Source organism: Gymnoscopelus microlampas (genome assembly GCF_963454915.1).
Source record: "Gymnoscopelus microlampas genome assembly, chromosome: 3".
NCBI lineage: Eukaryota > Metazoa > Chordata > Actinopteri > Myctophiformes > Myctophidae > Gymnoscopelus > Gymnoscopelus microlampas.
Genome location: NC_139940.1, coordinates 22,967,523 through 22,988,031, shown reverse-complemented (window position 1 = coordinate 22,988,031; position 20,509 = coordinate 22,967,523). Strand labels below are relative to the sequence as shown.

The 20,509-nt window shown below is 43.3% G+C and overlaps 1 protein-coding gene across 9 annotated transcripts in view; it reads right to left on the bottom strand.

The window, feature by feature from the left end:
- satb1b (SATB homeobox 1b) overlaps positions 1-20,509 on the bottom strand; it is a 72,772-nt gene that overhangs the window by 49,030 nt on the left and 3,233 nt on the right. For 5 of the 9 annotated variants that reach the window (XM_084053559.1, XM_084053562.1, XM_084053561.1 and 2 more), the window contains exons 2-5: positions 9,659-9,897; positions 6,294-6,470; positions 5,014-5,140; positions 2,441-2,564 (exon numbers count right to left, since the gene is read on the bottom strand). In XM_084053559.1, the coding sequence (XP_083909685.1) occupies positions 2,441-2,564; positions 5,014-5,140; positions 6,294-6,470; positions 9,659-9,872 (642 nt within the window). In that variant the 5' untranslated portion in view covers positions 9,873-9,897. Of the gene's footprint in view, positions 1-2,440; positions 2,565-5,013; positions 5,141-6,293; positions 6,471-9,658; positions 9,898-11,194; positions 12,243-20,509 lie in introns of those variants that run through there. The other 4 variants (XM_084053563.1, XM_084053567.1, XM_084053565.1 and 1 more) reach the window with 2 other exon arrangements.

Genomic DNA, 20,509 nt, shown 5'->3' with positions numbered 1-20,509 from the left:
AAGTAGTAGGTGTCCCCGCCCCCCTCCCCCCCCCAGCACCAAAGTCTAGCTTTCTCAATGGAAGAGTAGGGAGACTACCTCCATCAGCTAAAAAGCCTAAAAATAGACTGGTTTCACTTGTACCATTTTGCATACAAAATGACTTGAACTTGAGAGGCAAAATGACTGCCTTAATGTATCTTAAGAACTGCTAGTTGATTCATGCTACTTACTCCAATCTTGCACTTTGTGAGTCGATCTATTTGAAAGCATCTACTAAATGCTTAAATTGTCAAATTCTATAAAAAATATTAAATAAGGCCCGTACGGTTGGCGTAACCGTCTGTGTTGCGGGTTCGACTCCTGATCCCAACGGCCTTTGCTGCATGTCACTCCCCATCTCTCTCCCCATTTCCTGTCAGCCTACTGTCCTATCAATAAAGGTATAAAAGCCCCAAAAAATCATCTTTAAAAATATATAAATATAACTAATAATAATAATAAATAAAGTGGATAAAAACAAAAAACTCTTCAATGGTTACATCTGCCCATTTGAAAAGGTCATGGTAGAGTATCTCACATCTGCAGGTTTCAGAAAATGAAATTTATCACTTTAAGATCTGTTTAAGGGCAGTTAAAATGAAATTTAAGACAGATATTGATTTTCAATAAATATGAAAAGGACTTGCAGTGGCCTGCATCGACTTCTGTCTGCAAACGTGCACGGGGAAAACACATTCCCAGGACCTCTGACTGTAATTAACACTTAGATGCTAAACTGAAGTGTATGTAACCATTCTTATGGGCTTGAATTTAGATAAATCAATTTAAGACATCTTGAGACCTTTTAACAGCCTGGCCACCTTTGGCATGGTGGCAAACAGGGGTCTGTCATTATGCTCACAGTACCGCAAGTGAAAATTAATGTCAGCACACACAATCGCAATAACAATAACTTGACTCAACCGTAATCGCAGCCGCGAGAGAATGCATATGTGAGCATATAACTTTGTGTGTCTATGTGTACACGTGCATGCATGTGTTAGTTTCTATGACACTGTGTGTCTGTGTGGGGGTGTGTGTGACTGACTCTCTGTGTGTGTGTGTGTGTGTGTGTGTGTGTGTGTGTGTGTGTGTGTGTGTGTGTGTGTGTGTGTGTGTGTGTGTGTGTGTGTGTGTGTGTGTGTGTGTGTGTTAGAACTTCCAAGCTAGCATGGATGCTGTCTTCACATATGGACCGTAAACAGGGTGATTACAGGGCTGGGCTGGGCTCCGCCTGAACGCCATCTAGGGACTCTTTACATCATAAGCGCGCCGCTCATGCCCGGCTAAACACACAAGCACACACACACACACACACACACACACATGCGCAAACACACGTGCGCGCACACACACTCGCACTCACTCACTGTTAGTGCGTTCTCTAGCTCACATACTCACACGCACAGTCTTTGAGGGTCTCCAGGTGACCATAAGGTCGCCTAGAGGGAGAGCGGTCTTCATACTGGGCACACGCACACACGCTTGAATTCACACGTACTTGCATATGCACACTACAAGAAGCAAGTGCCAGTACACACACAAATACTCGAGCACAAGCGAAAGCTTCCACTAAATGTAACACGCACGCACACGCACGCACACACACGCACGCACGCACGCACGCCATTGGCCCTACTGAGAGATATACTGTTGTTTCATTCCATTCACTACAGAGCTACATCTACAGTACAGTATGAAGGCTGTAATATACTGTCTACAGTGGCTGCTAATACAATATCCACTCCAATCCTTTCACTAGCATCTCTGAGGCAGTAGAGAACAGATGCTATAGCGTAGCATACAGTAGTCACATATTTTCAGCCTGACATAATAAAATATCGAGCATGAACAACAGCAAAAAAAAAGAAAGTAGAAAAAAAAGACCAAGATCATTTCCTGATCCACGCCATTGTTTCATTAACAATAACTTCATGTCCAATGGCAACTCAGCTTTTTGGCTGCTGTGACACATGAACGTGGAGGTTTAGAAGAAACACACACACACATACACATACACTCACGCACGCACGCACGCACGCACGCACGCACACACACACACACACACACACACACACTAATGCACTACATGGATGACAATGGCCATTGATTTGGATTTCTATAGCGATTCTCTTTAAGCCTGATTTATACTTAGTTGCACGCCAGTGTCACACACCGAAAATAGCAGATCTGCACACACGCAGCGCGTCGGCTTGTAGATCGCCTATTTTTGGTGTGCTACACGATGCGCAACTAAGTATAAAACAGACATCACTGCTCTGTCAAACTCTGGGCATTGGATAAATAAAGGCTGGACTGCATTGGGTGTGAGGGAGGGTGGGGGGGGTGGTTTGTTGTGTTTGTGTTAGCAGTGGATGGGGTAAGGGGGGGATGTGGCGGGTTTCTTAGGCTCCAGCACCTGTGATAAGGGGCATTCTTTAGCCAGAGAGCTCTGATTCATGTCTTTGAGTAACTCCTTGAGGGCGTTTCTTACTGTAGAGTGGCTCCACTGCTCGGGCGGCAGATCCTCCAGCTTAGGACAACTGTGGGGACAGAGGGAGGGAGGGAGGGAGAGAGAGAGAGAGAGAGAGAGAGACAGAATGAGAATGATAGATAAGGGAGAGAAGGGGAGAGAGGAGAGGAGAGGTAGCGGGCAACAGAGGAGTGTAGAAAGGTAGTGTGAGGGAAGGGGAGAGATGAAGGGACCAGGGAGGGTAGAGGGAGAAGGAGGGAGGGGAAAAGAAGGGGGAGACAGAGGTGAAGAGGAGTAACAAGAAGGTACGGGTAAATGAGGAGGGGTTAAGGGAATAAGGAAGGGCATGAGAAAAAAGAAGCAGGACGAGAACAGGAGAACATGAGAGAGAGGGGAGAGAGAGAGAGAGAGAGAGATAAGCACATGAGGCCTCACTTGCTTTTCCCGCTGCAAGCACCCCTCCAAGACAGACAGATTTCATTTGGCGCATCAAGCAGATGCATCTGGAGATTGCCCCCAAACTCCCTCCCTCCCTCTCTCTCTCTCTCTCTCTCTCTCTCTCTCTCTCTCTCTCTCTCTCTCTCTCTCTCTCTCCTGATTGTTCTGATTAGTTAATTACTTTATACAACACATCTGCTGGATTGATGCATGAATTATACATCAGCTGCATGTGGCGACTATTATTTCGCGTTACTTCTACCTTCCTGGCTCGATGTGCTCGGTGAAACAATTTAAGGTGTTACCAGCTAGATTTCTGCGGCAGTGAAGGAGGAGAGAGGCAGAGAGAGCAGCACAACAACAAAAACAACAACAATAGCAATGACGACAATATGCGGCAAAAATGTGATCTATTTTATATCTAATGAATAAAGAAAAACTGCCTTTGTCATCCGCAAGAGCCACAGTGTTATTCGTAGAAGTATGTTTTTTCTTTTGTTTGTTTTTTTATGAATAGCTATCATCAGAGGGGAGTGATGATGTGACAAAACTGACTCTGTGGTGAGAGCATCTCCTTTTCTGTCCTCGAATTGACACCTTGGCCCTATGACGACGACGCATGGCATGAGTGTTCCCTCACGTGCACGAGACATACAGTATGGTGGCGTGTTTGATGTTTCGGGTTGCGCTCACCTACAAATTGCAGAGTGAGTCGCCCACGTGAGGCACAAACTCAGTGCTCGGAAAGTGAGCGAGATGTGATTGAGTAGTGTGTTTATGTGATGGACATGGTGTCTGTGTGTGTGTGTGCGTGTGTGTGTGTGTGCGTGTGTGCGTGCGTGTGGAGTCTGTGGAGACTATTAACAGCACACAGAGCAATAAATGGGTGAGTGTAGGGTGATAGGTAGGAAAGGGTGCATGCTGTGATTGGGGCTAACATCTGCTTTCATGCATGCTTGTGTGCACACGCATGCACGCATGCACACAAGCACATGCATACACACACACACACACACATACTGTACACACGCGCGCACGCACGCACGCACGCACGCACGCACGCACCCACGAACGCACGCACGCACGCACGCACGCACGCACGCAAGCACAAACAAACACACAGACACGACAATAGTTTTTCCAGAACACCTTAAGCAGCTAGAGAGCCTCTGGGGAGAGTCAGTGAACAAGGGGTGGGAGGGGAGGGAGAGAGAGAGAGAAAGAGAGAGGGAGAGTGAAAGAATGAAAGAGTGAAAGCGAGAGAGAGATAGAGAGAGAGAGAGAGAGAGAGAGAGAGAGAGAGAGAGAGAGAGAGAGAGAGATAGGGAAGACAGGCATCTATCCATGCAGTCAGGGCTAGTGTTCCGGAAATAAACACAACCTTCTGTGTTCTGGCTGGTGCATGCGTCATGCGTGTGTGTGCATGTGCATGTGCGCGTGCGCTCCTGTGTGTGTGTGTGTGTGTGTGTGTGTGTGTGTGTGTGTGTGTGTGTGTGGGTGGGTGTGTGGGTGTGTGTGTGTCTGCCTGCGTGTGTGCGTGCTTTTCAGCTTTGAATGGGGAAGATACAAACAGAGGGAGACAGAAGAGAAAGGGGGGAGAGAGTGATGGGGAGACGCAGTGAACAGCTCTCTGGAGGGTTGCAGAACACTGGGTTACTGTGCAGCTGGCACGAGCATCAACACCAGTGCCACTCAGCTTGGTGTGCGTGCGTGAGTGCGTGCGTGTGCGTGCATGTGTGCATGTGTGCATGTGTGCGTGTCTGTCTGTCTGTGTATGCCAACGTGCACAACGTGCACACATGTTTTCAGTTCCATGCACTATCTTGGCGGTCGGGTGGTGTGTTGATACAGTATTTAAGCGCATGCTCACAGCCATGCATGATTTGTAGCCGACGTGATGCAGCGACGCTGCTATTCGTGGTCGTGGCTCAAGCTTGCCTTTAAAATAGGATTTATCTGAATTTAAAGTGTACAGGTTGTTGTGTACACAGGTATGTGCGTATTGTGTGCGCATGTGTGTGTGTGTGTGTGTGTGTGTGTGTGTGTGTGTGTGTGTGTGTGTGTGTGTGTGTGTCACTGACCTGTGCAGCTGGATCTTGAGTGTGACCACATGGTAAACGTCCTGTAGCATGTCAGCAACTGTGGCGTCTGGAGCATCCGTCACGTAGGACAAGGGGACAGGGTTCCACTTGCCCACCTGGATCAAACCTGGACCATGCATCACACACACACACACACACACACACAAACACGCACACAAATATGCACGCACACGCAAACACATGTATCAGATACCCATGCGTACACAGAAATTGACACACAGAGAGAGAACGAAAATCAAAACAGTGGGCATTAGCTGCCTGTCATTGATCAAAAACAATACAGTTTAGGACAGGATTATTTCATAACGGTGCTCAATCTGTGAACTTTCAGGAAACATTTAATCAACAGTAGCTCTCATCTACCTCCACACACGTTGCATGTGTGCATCAATCAGCATCATACAAAACACACAGTTCTGAGGCTGCCTCTGAAACAACAGCAGCCCACACACACTAGAACTCACGACTTAAGGTGTGTGTGTGTGTGTGTGTGTGTGTGTGTGTGTGTGTGTGTGTGTGTGTGTGTGTGTGTGTGTGTGTGTGTGTGTGTGTGACAGACAGGCTATAATAAAGAACGGGCTGTGAGGCACCTTGAAATAGCTGTCGTCTGGCTGCATGTGTTCAAGTGCAATTAGCAGACCCCTGGTCCCCACTTCGTTACCACTCCCACTGAGCGTTCACATAAAGTGTATGTGCACGCGCGCGCACACGCATGTGTGTGTGTGTGTGTGTGTGTGTGTGTGTGTGTGTGTGTGTGTGTGTGTGTGTGTGTGTGTGTGAGTGTGTGTGTGTGAGTGTGTGTGTTTGTGGGCAGTGAACAGTGAGACTCACACGTGTTTGTGACCTACAATATTAGAGAATTCAACATCTCCTTTGTGGGATCACTGTCAGGATGCGTTAATGTGGCTTCAGATCTGATGCCAGCGGACAATTCGCTATTGCGTGCAGTGCATGCGTGCAGTGCATGCGTGCAGTGCATGCATGCGCGCGCGTGCGCGCGTGTGTGTGTGTGCGCACGAATTTCTGTATGCCTGCATTTTATGCCTCTGAATGTCTGTAAGCGATATACTGAAAAGTTACTTTTTATTTCCGGTGTGCTAATTAAACTATCTCTGAGTTGCAGACCCATAAGGGTCTGTTTGGTTCCTCACAATCATTATGGGTTATGGGTCTGTAACTCTGAGAACTCCAGAACTCCAAAGGTGAGTTAAATGAACACTCAAGATTGATATCAGTGTATTTGTGAGCCTTGCCATTACCTTTGGCCTGGGCGGCAGAGCTGTGGGAGTATCCCAGAGAAAGCAGAGCCATCTCGATGAGCTGGTTGAACAGCATGTCTTTGCGCACCAGCACAAACTCTGCGTGCTCCTCCTTGCTGTCGAACTCCATGGGGCTCTCGTAGTGCTCCACCACGCAGAACACGGGCAGCATGTTGCCTGAGGAACACACAGTGAGGTTCATACATCACAAATGGTGACCTTCAGCTTCAGTGGCACAAGTGGGGATTAATATTTCGTGTGGATGATGCAGTTGTAGGGTTGTAGCGTCAACGGATTATGGGTGGGTTAGTGATGGTATTGTTAATGAGGGGGTCTGTATGGGCAGCGGAAATAACAGGGGGCTCTTTTTGGCTGCTCATTTTCTTTAGCATTTGCAGGGCAGCTCCATCAGAACGCTTGCCTCTGCTGTGAATCAAAATCAGCACACAAAACAAATAAAACTTTAAAAAAAGGCATTGTTCTGATGTGATGAGATCAATAATATAGTGATACCCTATGTCTTCTGTGTATTTCTCAACGAATATCATCAACATCACAAAACGATGGCGTCAAACACCTTGTTTCACGGTCATAGAGCATATGTAAGTACGCCTGACAACGTGAAACAACAACAGTAAATTATTTATCTCCAATAGGATTTAGGTTGAAAATCATTTTTTTCCAATTATAGTACACCTATTATACATGATGAAATTATTGTGGCAACAGGCAGGTGAGATGAAGCACTATGAATGGTTACCACACGTTTTCATTAATGGCCATAGTCATTGAATTATCTCACTTTGCTTAATTGGAATAAATGTGAAACTGTGACAAAAGGTCTCCAACTCATCTTTCCTTTTTTGGGGTTCAAATTGTTGCCCCTGTCAATGTGTGCTGGCATCAAGTTCACCTGCCTCCTGACTGCCAAGAACTCCAAATATCATCCCATGATGCAATGCTCCAATTCCCATGTGCCTTTGAATTTTACTAGTCTGTGTCAACAGTGGGTCTGCCGTTAGGCGGAACGAGAAATCCTTGTCCAAAGATTGCCGAATGTTCAGAGGATGCGCTGTGCAAATATCACACACTGTGCTGTTCGGCTAAAATAACATCCTTGAAATTTAAGAAAGTTTCCGTTAATTCTGAAAGCTTGGCCTTTCACAGTCTCACTCTGAATAGTAATGCAGGTGATATATTCTGTGGTCTAGTACACTGGCTTTGAGCAGTAGAATGATGAATCTACGTGTATATAATAAATAAATTAATAGATAGAGAAATATGTATGGTATGTTCTGTCCATATTAAGTCTTGCATTGGTCCTGAATGTTATCTGAGGTTCTTTTGTATGCTCACACACGCACGCACATGCACGCACGCACGCACGCACGCACGCACGCACACACACACACACACACACACACACACACACACACACACACACACACACACACACACACCACACCACACCACACCACACCACACCACACCACACACACACACACACACACACACACACACACACACACACACACACACACACACACACATACACACGCATATAAGTTAAAATCTTACACTGTAAATAATGATTCCTGACAGTTAATTTTACTTTGAGAGCTTAACAATGGAACCAAATGGAACCAAATGGAACCTTGGATCCACTGGTATACACTCTCAAAAGTTAAATTCACACTTATGATTTTACTGTGTAGTTATCAATATGTCTGCACCAATGTTACCAAGTCAAATTCCTGCACATTTGTTGAACTTGGCCATAAAAGTGCATCTGATTCTGATACTTTCCAATCCCAGGCATTCCAGAAGATGCACACGGCTCTGGCAAACAATCAATAAGCCAGCAGATGCCAGGGAATGTGCTGAAAGGGACGCTTTTCTCCTCCCGCGATTTTAATAGATAAAGATCTAACAATAAAGACTGCTGTGTAGGTTCATTTGGGGGATCAATACTGGCTTTGTTTTCAGGGAGCCCAGAGAAGCCCGCGGTAAATATTGTTTCGGGCGCAGACACAATGCCTGCTATGGGCTCTGTGCGTAGCATCAGCAGCAGGACAACGCGTGGACAGACAGCATCACCGCCTCCTCTGAAAACGACTGAAAAAATGGAGGCGGTTGGGAACGGAAGGGAGGAGATGGGATGGGAAGGTGGATGCTGGGAGGGACCATCGTCATACACAGTAAACTCGTAAGTGTTCATTTAACTCTGAGACTGTAAAAATGTAACCAAATGTAACCCATGTGGTTACATTTGTACAGTCCCAGAGTTACAAATGGGTAAATTAACAGTCAGGCTTTTACTGAGTAGGTGGCCAAAAGAGAGAGAAAAAAAAGAAATTGGTGGAGATGAAATGAGATGATGAAGGTGAAAAATTAAGCTCTCTCAAATGGAGCACAACATGTAGATTAAAGGAGCAAATAAGAAAAAGTGTTCATTGGAGGACACTCTGCAGCAACATTCCAGGAGTTCCTGAGTCCCTGTGGCACAAAGAAACGATACAACCGACCAAACAGATGAGCTTTAACGGCCAAATGCTATTACAACTCCAAAACCTGCAGGTTTTGAATCTCCTTCCGAGGCCCTTGAAAAAACATGCGGTCATAAAAAAGGGGGCTTTTTTGGATGGCGACGGCGCCCCTGTCGTGTTACTCACAAGACGACAACAGTTATATTAAAAAGCTATGTCATAATCCCAAAGTAAAGGCTCCCTTTAAACAGCAATGGGTCTTAAAGGACTAAAACTTACCCACAATAAACAAATATGGAAGCGGGGTAGGGTGAGGTATGGGGTTGGAGACAGAGAGGCGCGTTGACGCAGTGCTAAGCAGTACGGCAAGAGAAATCATTCTCAGCCGCTCCTGTATTAGCTAATAGCTATTGTCTGTGCAAATAAGTAGGAGTGTGTGTGTGTGTGTGTGTGTGTGTGTGTGTGTGTGTGTGTGTGTGTGTGTGTGTGTGTGTGTGTGTGTGTGTGTGTGTGTGTGTGTGTGTGTGTGTGTGTGTGTGTGTGTGTGTGTGTGTGTGCGCGTGTGGGTGTGCGTGTGCGTGTGAGCGTGCGCGCGCGTGCGGGTGTGTGTGCTAAAGATGACTAAGAAGCATTGTAAGAGTGCTTTAGAGTTTTGGAGTCTGCAGGGGTGTTAGGTAACAATTCACTGGTAGTAAACATATAACATCATTTATAGGAATGAACAGCATTCAAGACTTTAATGCATTGATGGATTATCTTTCTCAAACACACACACACACACACACACACACACACACACACACACACACACACACACACACACACACACACACACACACACACACACACACACACACACACACACACACACACACTCACCTTTCTTGTGATAAGTCTTGAGCAGATGCCCGGACGGCTTGTATGGAACCCCGGAAAGTTTGGCCCCGGTGCTGCCTAGCCGCGCTCGGCCCAGAGGGCTGCCGTTCTGCTCCAGCCGGGCCAACTTGGCTGGCGGGGCCTTGCCCTCTGCCATGCTGTTGACCAGCTCACAGTTCTCCTTGCCCAGGCACGCCTCGCTGAGATGCTCCATCATTCTCAGCACCTCTGCTCACTATCACCTTGGGGCGAAGCAGGAGAGAAAACAGAATGCTTTAGCCATACAACGAAAGAAACTAATGATGTATCAGTCAAAATTTCAAACATATTGCATCAGTAGTATCGTAGTGTGGAACGTCTTCAGGTTTAAAATAAATAAATAAATAAACAAAAGAGGTAAAAAGGGAATGGCCATTTATTTAGAGCAAGAAATGATAACAAAATAATAGTTCTAAATAATTGAGACCCATGAAACATTGCACATAACTTTTTTTTGTACTCAAAGGCCCTTGTGACGTTTCATACCACTGTAATGTTCCCATTTTTCAGTGCATGTATTATGTATGGTTGTCCCGCTACAGATTCCCATGCGGAGGGGCAAACAAGCAGCCGTTTTAGTGCAAACACATTAATTTGCTGAGAGATTCCACTTGGATGAGTGTAGTGCAGTTCACAGAACAGGGCTCTGCCGTGGCAAATACACAAACGAGGAACTAACATTATTCAGATTCTGAGACACTTTCTGTGCATTACACTCACCAGACAGTTCAGAAGGGGAAGAGGAAGAATGACGTGCACATACATACATGTTACCACACACACCTAAATTTGACTATGACGATTTCATTTGTATTTATTTTTTTTTACAATCATGGACATCTGATTAGTCTGGGATGAGTTTTCAAACTGCATTTTGAAAGAAAAAATACAGGCTGAGTTAGAAGGTGAAGTAAAACTTCAGTGTGTAGGTCTTGCTGACTCATCAGGAACAATTCAGAAGTCAAAGTGATGAGAGGAAAGCAGGAAGATAGCAGGACTAGATAGAGGCAGGAGTGTGAGGCTGGTTTACGCACAGGTGCTGCACGCAGATAGCCAGTGGCAATGCAGGAAGCTAACAATTAACACCCTGACTACAGCTCCCTGAGTATATGAAAAGGTTTAAATAATACACCATTTGTTTCAATGTGCCACAGATAGCCGGTTTAAAGTTGTTCATTCAGGAACCCCTTCAGACATAGCTTACCAATGATATGGTACTACAATGAATGCATTGTGTTAAAGGAAATTAAGTATAATACTGTTATCAAAAGGACAATATCTCCCCACACACACCTTTTCACCAGCATGCAAAACTCCCATTCACAATATGCAATGAGGCAACTAATTCTGTGAATAGAGGGTAAAAGAATTTCAGACCCCGGATATGATTGGGATCCAGGTCAGGATTTGTATTAATACCTTAAAAAGAAAGCAATAGTTCAAATGGACATAACAGGACATTGTTGAGGGGAAGAGGGTTAGATTATCTGTCAAACCAACCTGAAACGCTGCACTTCAGCACTGGAGAGCATAGGCTATAATGCAGTCTTGAAACGCTTCTTCAAGTTTTTGCCAGGGTAGAAAATAAACTTCACTTCTTGATTCTATTTATGTTTGCATGATGATACCGAAAATCACTCTAAAAAGATGCGGCGTTTCTTTCGAAATACGACTGGTATAAAAAAAAAGAGCGACACGAATCTGTATACAAGAGAGGAGGAGGTCGAGATGGACCGTGATAGGAGAACATTGGTATGGTAAAGCACTATAAGCCCTGCTGCGATGTATAGCCCTATCTGATCAGCCTGAACCGACTAGCCGGGAAAAAAGAGTCATTCTGTCTAATTGTGATGTCGACAATATAAATAACATTTGATACAAAGTAACTAGATAAACTGCGTCCATCGGTTACAAGTGCAGCGAGTTCTGCTTAGTTCACACTACTAACAGTATCTAGGCTCCATCCACCGCGATTATCAGGCAGTCCTAGCCCGTGAATCCGCTACAGCACATCGGACACAGTAATAACGAGCATTATCGAAGCCGTTTCTGTTTCAATCCTATACATTAACGAGGAATCCTGAAGAGAATACGTACAAAAATACAAGGCGATCGTTTAGCTTTGACTGCTATTATAGTCTCCAGTAGAAAAATATAATCGACAGTGATCTTCTATCTCGCATAGAGAGACGATGTTGTTGATGATTCGATATGCGGACCGAAACAGGTTAAAAAAGTGCGATTTACTTTCCGATGTCGCGAGGAAATAAGGCTTCGCTATTAGACACATAAGAGCTGCTTGCGATCGGAGGTGTCCTGTTCGGTAGATTCGCGTCCGGACGGAGCTCTTCTTTCTTTCTCTTTCCCCCCTCTGTGTCCCCATTAAATTATTAGTTGTATTGACTCATCACTCCCCTCTCGCTGGCGCTGGCGTTGCCTCTGCTCTGCTTTCCCTTTTTCTCCTCCTCATCTCACAGGAAAATAACCCGCAAAACAAGATGATTTCGACCGCAACATCTCGGGTCTTTCTGGAGGCGGCCGCCCGCCACAGACAGCCGAGGTCCTGGCGGAGAGGAGAGTCGAAAATAAAGTAGAAAGTGGGGAGAAAAACACGGAGGATGGTGCGATTTCCGGCTGTGCTGCGCGCAGGAATTTTTAATCAGCTTGATTAGAGTGAGGCGGTTCTGCATTTATTACTGAATAACACGCACACATTCTCTAGAGGGGCTCTGTGGAGATGGACAAATAGCCTTCATAGACATGATGTTTCTGAGATAAGATAATTATATTATGAACGGAGACGAGTCGATAGCTTTTTTCCCCCCACAATATAATCCGGTGCCTCTATTGATAATGGTTTTCTGATAGTGTTGTGGTGCTGTAAATAAATACAACATAAATATGAACTTTGTTGGTTTTTTGTCTCCCCAACCTTACTTGCCGGTTATACAATAGCACTGATATGTTGTTAATATTTCATAAACTTCTCTCATATGACAGGCTGTGTAATGTCAAACAGAATGCCAAAATATTAGATAAGGTAATCTCTGTTGATATTGTCAACAAAAAAGCCTGATATAGTGTTTGCACCTTTGGGTGCCTCTATGGCTCACTTTGTCTTATAGTAATGATAACTGGTGTAACGGGTGTGCATGCTCTGTGTGTCTCTCTCACACACACACACACACACACACACACACACACACACACACACACACACACACACACACACACACACACACACACACACACACACACACACACACACACACACACACACACAGAGAGAGAGAGAGAGAGAGAGAGAGAGAGAGAGAGAGAGAGAGAGAGAGAGATGCATAGACAATGGATGCACTAGTAGTCTATTCAGTGTGAAGTTAGTAGGAATATGGTGTAGTGACTGAATCTCTGAGCCCTTTAAAACATGTAAAGCCAGAGGGGGAGTGTGTGAGGTGAGGTCTGGTGACAACAACAAACACTGAGGAAACTGATCTTTAAGTCTGTCACATACAGTATGTGACAGACAGTTTGTGAGAAAGAAACCGCTGTGTTCAGGAATAACTTTGTAAACTGAAAGCAGCATTTTTGGTTTTGTTTTTCAGCAGAAGAATTCAACAGCAGATTTAAGAAATCCACATACTGCATGCTGGCAGCAGATGAAGATAAATACTACACCAGGTGAAAATGAACAATGTGCATCCAGATTCTGCTTCTTAGTAAAACAGGAAACCAACAAAAAACAGGAAATGTACACTGGGTGCGGATCTAACATGGTCAAAGTGTCACACATATGAAATGGCATGTAACGTTGTGTAACTTATTAATATATGCCGTTAGGAGCCATGAATTCATCTGTGTAAGACCATAAATACAATAATAGTCCACATCACCCAAAGCTGTTGTTATATAAACAATGCAAACCGCAGATGTGAGCATTCTAAGATTAGCTCAAGGGTAACCATTGTCAGGTGAGGGTAGTCGAAGAAAGTTCAGTGAAACATAGATGGGGAGAAAAAAACATCACATTTTTGGAAGATGCAAAAAGCAAATGATTCCAAAAGGGTACTTTAATTCCAATGCAGCTTTATTGTGGCCCGTCTAGAAGAATGCCGAAATTTGAACAGATGACCACTGAGGAGGAGTGAAGATGTCTAAAGTGGTTGGTGTAATTAGAGGAGACTGTGCTTTATCACCACACCACTGCTCATAACAAAGCACAACATTCATGCTCATTCAGCCCTCGTGAAAATAAATAAATGATCCCTCTCACCCACCACAGGTTAAAAGTTCACTCATATTAAAATTCATTCATGCAAGAAAAAAGTGCACCAAATACTAACAATGCTATTGTCAAAAAGACAGCACAAAGTGTCTTTGAAACCTGAGATATATTTGTTACATGTAATATTACCACTTATCTATAATATGGGTTTGGTTTTGAGGGGTAAATACTTTTGTAACAAGGTGTTAGGTCACTTGTCTGTGGTTTTACACAGGAAATGGAAGAGCTGTTGAAACAGCTAAATGTTTTCATTCAAAACCAGAGGTCAGGTCATTGTGCAGATCCTCTACTGCAGTATGTCAATACTAATTATGTAATAACTAAGTATTGGAAATATACAAATGTATCAACATCTAATACTGTGTACTTGTGTAATAATGAATATTTGCATCTTCTAAGCTGTCCAATAATTAAAATGTCCTGTAAAGCAAAAGCAACAACTATCAATTGGTGCCAAAGTTGACTGTCCTGCACATTTTACACTTGCACCATGGTGTCAAGAGTGGGTATATCGTTATGCTTTTGTGTGGGTTGTTGGCCAGTGTCTCATCTCTTTATTCTCAGGTTTCAATGAGATCGTGTCTCACATACGCTTTATGCAATTTGATGAGATATCAGTCATATATTATGTGCACAAGGACCCAACTTGAGGGGCAATTACTATACCTGTATTTTATGCTTTCTAGAATGCGAAATTATTTTACTGCAGTTTCTCCATTGAAATGGGACACATATTCTGTGATTGCAAGCAGGAAAGCAAAACTCTGAACATTATTGAAGTCATTAGCTTAACTGCTTTAATTACAAAATAGTTGCATTAAGAGAATATAACCATCCCAGTGTTGTAAATACTAAGCATTGTAAGCAATGACGATTTAGATAATGTTTCAGCCATAAACAGCACTTAATTCTTTTTCTCCAAAAATGGAGACATAGCATTTGGGAATTAAACCATTCACTCACTCCCAATGCATTAAGCTACTGTTCACCAGCATTCATCGTTACTGACATGATAACATGGAGACAGGCAGCATCCCCCCCTACTCATTCTCATCACCAGATCAATTGCTCACAACGTTGCATCACCTACACCAGAACACCACAGTCACACACTCCCTCCGGTCCTTGCATAACCTTTTCCATACTAAGCATGTTGACATATTTTCCACATTGACATGTTTTACACGATGTACACTACAGGTCCCATCCTCTCTTTGTTTGTACTTGGCGACAGAGAGCGGCGTTCAGAACACAGAAAACGTCGGCAAATGCGAGCCATTGTCGGCAAATGCTCTTTTTTCTATCTGGCGTGACGCAAGCAGCCGCAGTCATTTCCACTGTGATTGTCGGGCACCATCAGAGAGCATCGATAACCCCTGCCAGGCCTTGGCACTGCCAACAGGTGCCAGCACTGCCAGCTAGGTTGGCACCGGTATGGCTGTGAAAACCCTCTGACATCCAGAAGGGCACAGATTTGCACTGAATGCACCACTGAATCAACACTGCTGATTATCAATTAACATATACCGTTTTGTATCACAGAGAAAGAAGAGAAAAAAGAGGGGGCTTGAAAAACGAAAAGCCTGTTTAAAAATATGAAGGGAAAAAATAATAACTAGCTGTGTACTGTTATAGTGATGTGTTGAATACAGATTAACACTGTTAAAGATGTGTTTTCCAGGCCAATGCTGCTTTCCATTGGAGCGATAAGTGGTGTGCAAAACGTCTATAAAAGAGTTATTGTGTTATGTAGAATTTTGTTGTTATCTGTTGGATACATGTCTAAAGAAAACACCTGAAATGGATGCAAATTTGACATATAAACACCTGGTATTAAATTTATGACTCCACAACACGAAGACCTACAGTAATATTCAACTGCAGATACACGTTTGCCATGTGTTGTGTATTATAATATTGGCTTCCTTGCACATTTATCAGAACTGTGACCTCAGTGTTGCCTAACCTTAAATATGTCTTTATGACAAAGAAAACAGTAATAAAATGATATGATTTTTATTTGATTTTATTGAAAGGGTATTAAAAAGGCAGAGATACAAAATAATACAGACTGTTTCGAGTAACTGCATCACTTTTGGCCCAGCATTGAGTAATAACGCCTTTATTTATTATGGCAGTCAAAGCTAGTCCTATCACAACTGTATGTAGGTGTTGTGATGTCTTCATGCTCACCGCTTGTGATGCCTCTAATAGGCATTAATACGATTATTTGGATTACTAATACAAATTAGTCTGCGCATTGAGCTTCAGAATTTTGACAACACAAACAACATGGGGTTGGCACTGTGAGTGGTTAGACCCTCAGCTTCCTGCGAGTGTCTCCTACAATAAAACACAGACACAAACACAATAGTACTATTAAAGGCTGCGAGGGATTTAATAATCTGTCATGGAATATGTCACAACATGCCCGTATTAGTGTGGGTACACAGCTAAACTGCTATGAGACAGAAGATGATATGTACAGTGAAAAAAGAGGATTGTGTATAGCTTAGGGCTTAGTAATGTGTACATAAGTGGCCAGCATTTCAAAACAGATGATAGGTAGACACTACACCAACACATGAGATATTGTGATAGCGCCTGAAGATTGTATATCCAATCTTTTTTTTTTATAGGGACAGAGGAGAAATAATTTGTAAAATGTCTCTAAAATGTTATCGTTTTGTCAACGAACAAGTTCAATTATCGACATCAATCATTTGTTTTAATGTTGTGTCATTGACCATGTAGTTGGAATAGGTAAGCAAATACATCTCCATGAATGTCTATGTAAGCGACACCAACCCAACTGTGGTGCACTTTCTAAGGAGACTTTGGGGTTCAGTCAAATTGTTTTATAAATGTTTCTTAAAAAGACATCAGGGAACAATGAAAAATCACTTAAGCATTTGTTTGGAAGTAAGCAGACTCCAAATAAAATTAGTTTGAGTTTCTCCATTAGTCCCTCATACAGCAAGTATGGCTTTCAATTATAAGTTAAATAAACTGAATAATGTATCTACAAATCTAATGTGTCAGTGCAACGTCATAGGAGGAAGGAGGAGAAAAGAAGAGGGGAGAGAGGAAGAGAGAGGGAACGAGGGGAATGAAATGAACTTCGGAGAGTCTCCACCTAAGTGCTTAATTGTTTTATAATCACATGTAGTCTGCGAAAATAGATGAGGACAAGAGGTTTCAACCTCAGCTCTGCTGACAGGAAGGCCTTCAGCGTTTCTGCTTAACGGCCCTCAGAACTGTTACTGCAGACAGCCGCCGCATCAAAGACGAACGTAACCGAAACCCAACAATGATTTTTCTCCAATTGCTCTGCAGGAGACTGTAGCCCCGCTTCCCTCTTTCGGATCGTAACTCGCGACGCCCACCATTACAATGTGTTGTGTTCACTGTACACAACGCAACTCCCACACATAGATATACGCTCAGGCAAAACAACACACGGGTGCAAATGTTCACTCATACACAACACAGCGTATCCCAGCACTACCTCCAGAGAGGCCTGTGCATACAGGGGTCAATGCCACCGTACTTAGCGCTGACACTAGAGTCAAACGCCCAACCCTGGTGTCATTGGGGTTGGACCCTTTTATCGGCTTGCCGCCTTGTTTATCACTCCAATCTCCCTCTCCCTCTCTCTCTATTCGCCTCCCTCTCTCTTTATCAAATTATAAAACCAATTAGTCATAGAACAACCGACGGGCATCAGAGGCAGGGTTCTTTTAAAGAAATGACTTTTCTGTCACTGCTTGCGGGACCGGGTCATCACATGACCGAATAATTACAACTGTAATTTCTGCCTCGTGGATTGCAACATATAAACAATTAATAGAGTTAGAGAGACACAGTTGTGTGTGTGTGTGTGTGTGTGTGTGTGTGTGTGTGTGTGTGTGTGTGTGTGTGTGTGTGTGTGTGTGTGTGTGTGTGTGTGTGTGTGTGTGTGTGTGTGTGTGTGTGTGTGTGTGTGTGTGTGTGTGTGTGTGTGTGTGTGTGTGTGTGTGTGTGTGTGTGTGTGTGTGTGTGTGTGTGTGTGTGTGTGTGTGTGTGTGTGAGAGAGAGAGAGAGAGAGAGAGAGAGAGAGAAAGACAGAGAGGGTGGGGGGGCACTGAAGATGGCTTTGGTGGTCACACTTTTTTGTTGCAAGACAGATAAACAGGGTGTTTTCCCTTTGGTGAGGAGCAGTAGCAACGGACAAACATTTTTGTGGTTAGTTCTTGAGGTGTTAAGAGAGTGAAGACAAGTGATGAGCATGGTACTATACTGTAATATGTGCACTAGCAATGAGGCTATACAATGATATAAGGACCTGAGGGATAATATATCATTGGTTATATCATGGGTCCGGGGATCCGCAGGGGTCCTTTAGGGTGTTCGAGAGGATCCCCTGCTAAATGTGTTAATATAGCATCAAAATCAGTTTAACCACTTTATCCCTATTTCATACTTTGGCTTTAAAAAAAACTAAAAAAACAATGCCAATATAAAAGCTCACAGCGCTTCACAATGCAATGTGTGTTTGAAGATCGGCAATTTTCTAAACATTTAGAAAACTCTTAACAAATTATGAAAAATGTGGAATATATATATATTTTGCCACCATTTTTCTCTCATGCGAGCTCCTGGCACAAACTATTTTCACATGGGAGTCCACAGCCAAATACAGTATATATCAATTTGGGGGTCCTTTGCAGATACTGTATATTAATATAGGGATGGTACGGAAAGGACCCTTAATGTATAGGCTTACGCAGAAAGACTGCATGAGAGAAGCAGACTTGAGGACCCAGTTCTTCTACATATTTTTCTCTGCACATTTAATCCCTTGTCAAAGGATGCATCATTCATCCACTGATGAGCAAAACAGTTGATAAGGGGTGTAAGTGTGTGTGTGTGTGTGTGTGTGTGTGTGTGTGTGTGTGTGTGTGTGTGTGTGTGTGTGTGTGTGTGTGTGTGTGTGTGTGTGTGTGTGTGTGTGTGTGTGTGTGTGTGTAGGTAAGAGGATGCAGTATCTGTTGAAATTGTTTCATCGCAGTATGTGGGTGGGTATTAAGAACCTGATCTTAGCAGGATGTGCTTTCTTCCAAATCACTTTTTTTCCCCTTGCATTATCTAAACAAAGGATTCAGAAACACCAGATTGGACAAAGACAAGCATACAAATAAAAGACGTTTGCGACCCCCCGCTTTATTTATTTCTTTAAAATAAAAATCTAAACATGTCATGATACCTGTAATAATGTGACTTGAATCACAAACAAATTAAAGGTATATGTTTTTTAATTGTATTTGTTATGGTACGACGAAGCATGGGAAAAAAAGAGAAACAATTATTCTACCATTGGAGGAATGTCATTTTGTCAAAGCGTGACAGAATCAACATGACGGACTATGGTTATTTATCTCCTGGGGAATGGGTTGAAATGCAGCCCATTCTGAAAACGGAGCTGATTGTGAAGACCAAAAAAAAAACAATGTGACGCTTTTATCGTTAAGCCAAGGAATCTGGATCAACAGTATGCAAAGTATATGCCAGAATAAATGCTGTTGAACATGCTGGGGCAACGTCAACCCCCACCCCCTCACTGTTTTTAAGAGAACTTTATAGATAATGACAAAATGTTCTGTAACTCCTGAGTAACACACTAAACATGCACCCAGGGTGGTATGTCTGTAATTGTCTAGGGGAGTCCTTTCTTACATATTTGACACAGAGCCCTGGAATGCACAAACAATCCCTATTAAGGCACCCTCTTTTTCATTTTCCAAACTGGTTGTGGCATGTCATCAAAAAGGCAGGGAATCATTGTTACCTTTCTTCTCTATTAGCAATCATAACAGAGCTATTTCATAAGGGTAGGGGTGGGGGGGGGTTGGAATCCCCAAAGAGCCACACATTAAAAAAACGAGACAGGCCTCTTATTTACTGGCGACAGTCTAATAAATACATTTGCTGGCAGCTAAACAGGTATTTACTCTGCTCCCTACCACAGGTATAATTTCACTGTTTGCTGAGCTGTTATTTCGCTACAGCGATAATTATCAAGGTGGTAAAGAAAGACGATTAATGGTTTTAGCCTAGATATCAGTCTCAGTGAAGTGAGGCACAGCCCATCTCTAAACTCAAATCAAATACTCAACAGTAGAAGTTTTAATGATGTGCGTCTTCGCTGGAGGTATTTAAGGAACCACCCTCTGTCATAATCCATTACACCCAAACGCTCACATATTGTAGTTGCTGCAAATGTCTAGATGTTTTTCAGCTACTGTATGTCATCTCTCCTTGACTTTGACTTGACTAAAGATGCTCCAGTGTTTACATCAAGCTTAAACTTTATAAATAAATTCTCAAACTACAGACATTTCTGCATCGACAGCAAAAGCAAGAATGAAAAAGCATCTCTGAGAAAGCAAATCTTTCTCTCAGGACAGATGGAAAAACTTTGTTATTCATTGTCTTCTGATATCTGATAACAACTGTCTCATTGTATTTTAATGTGACACAGCACAAATCATTTG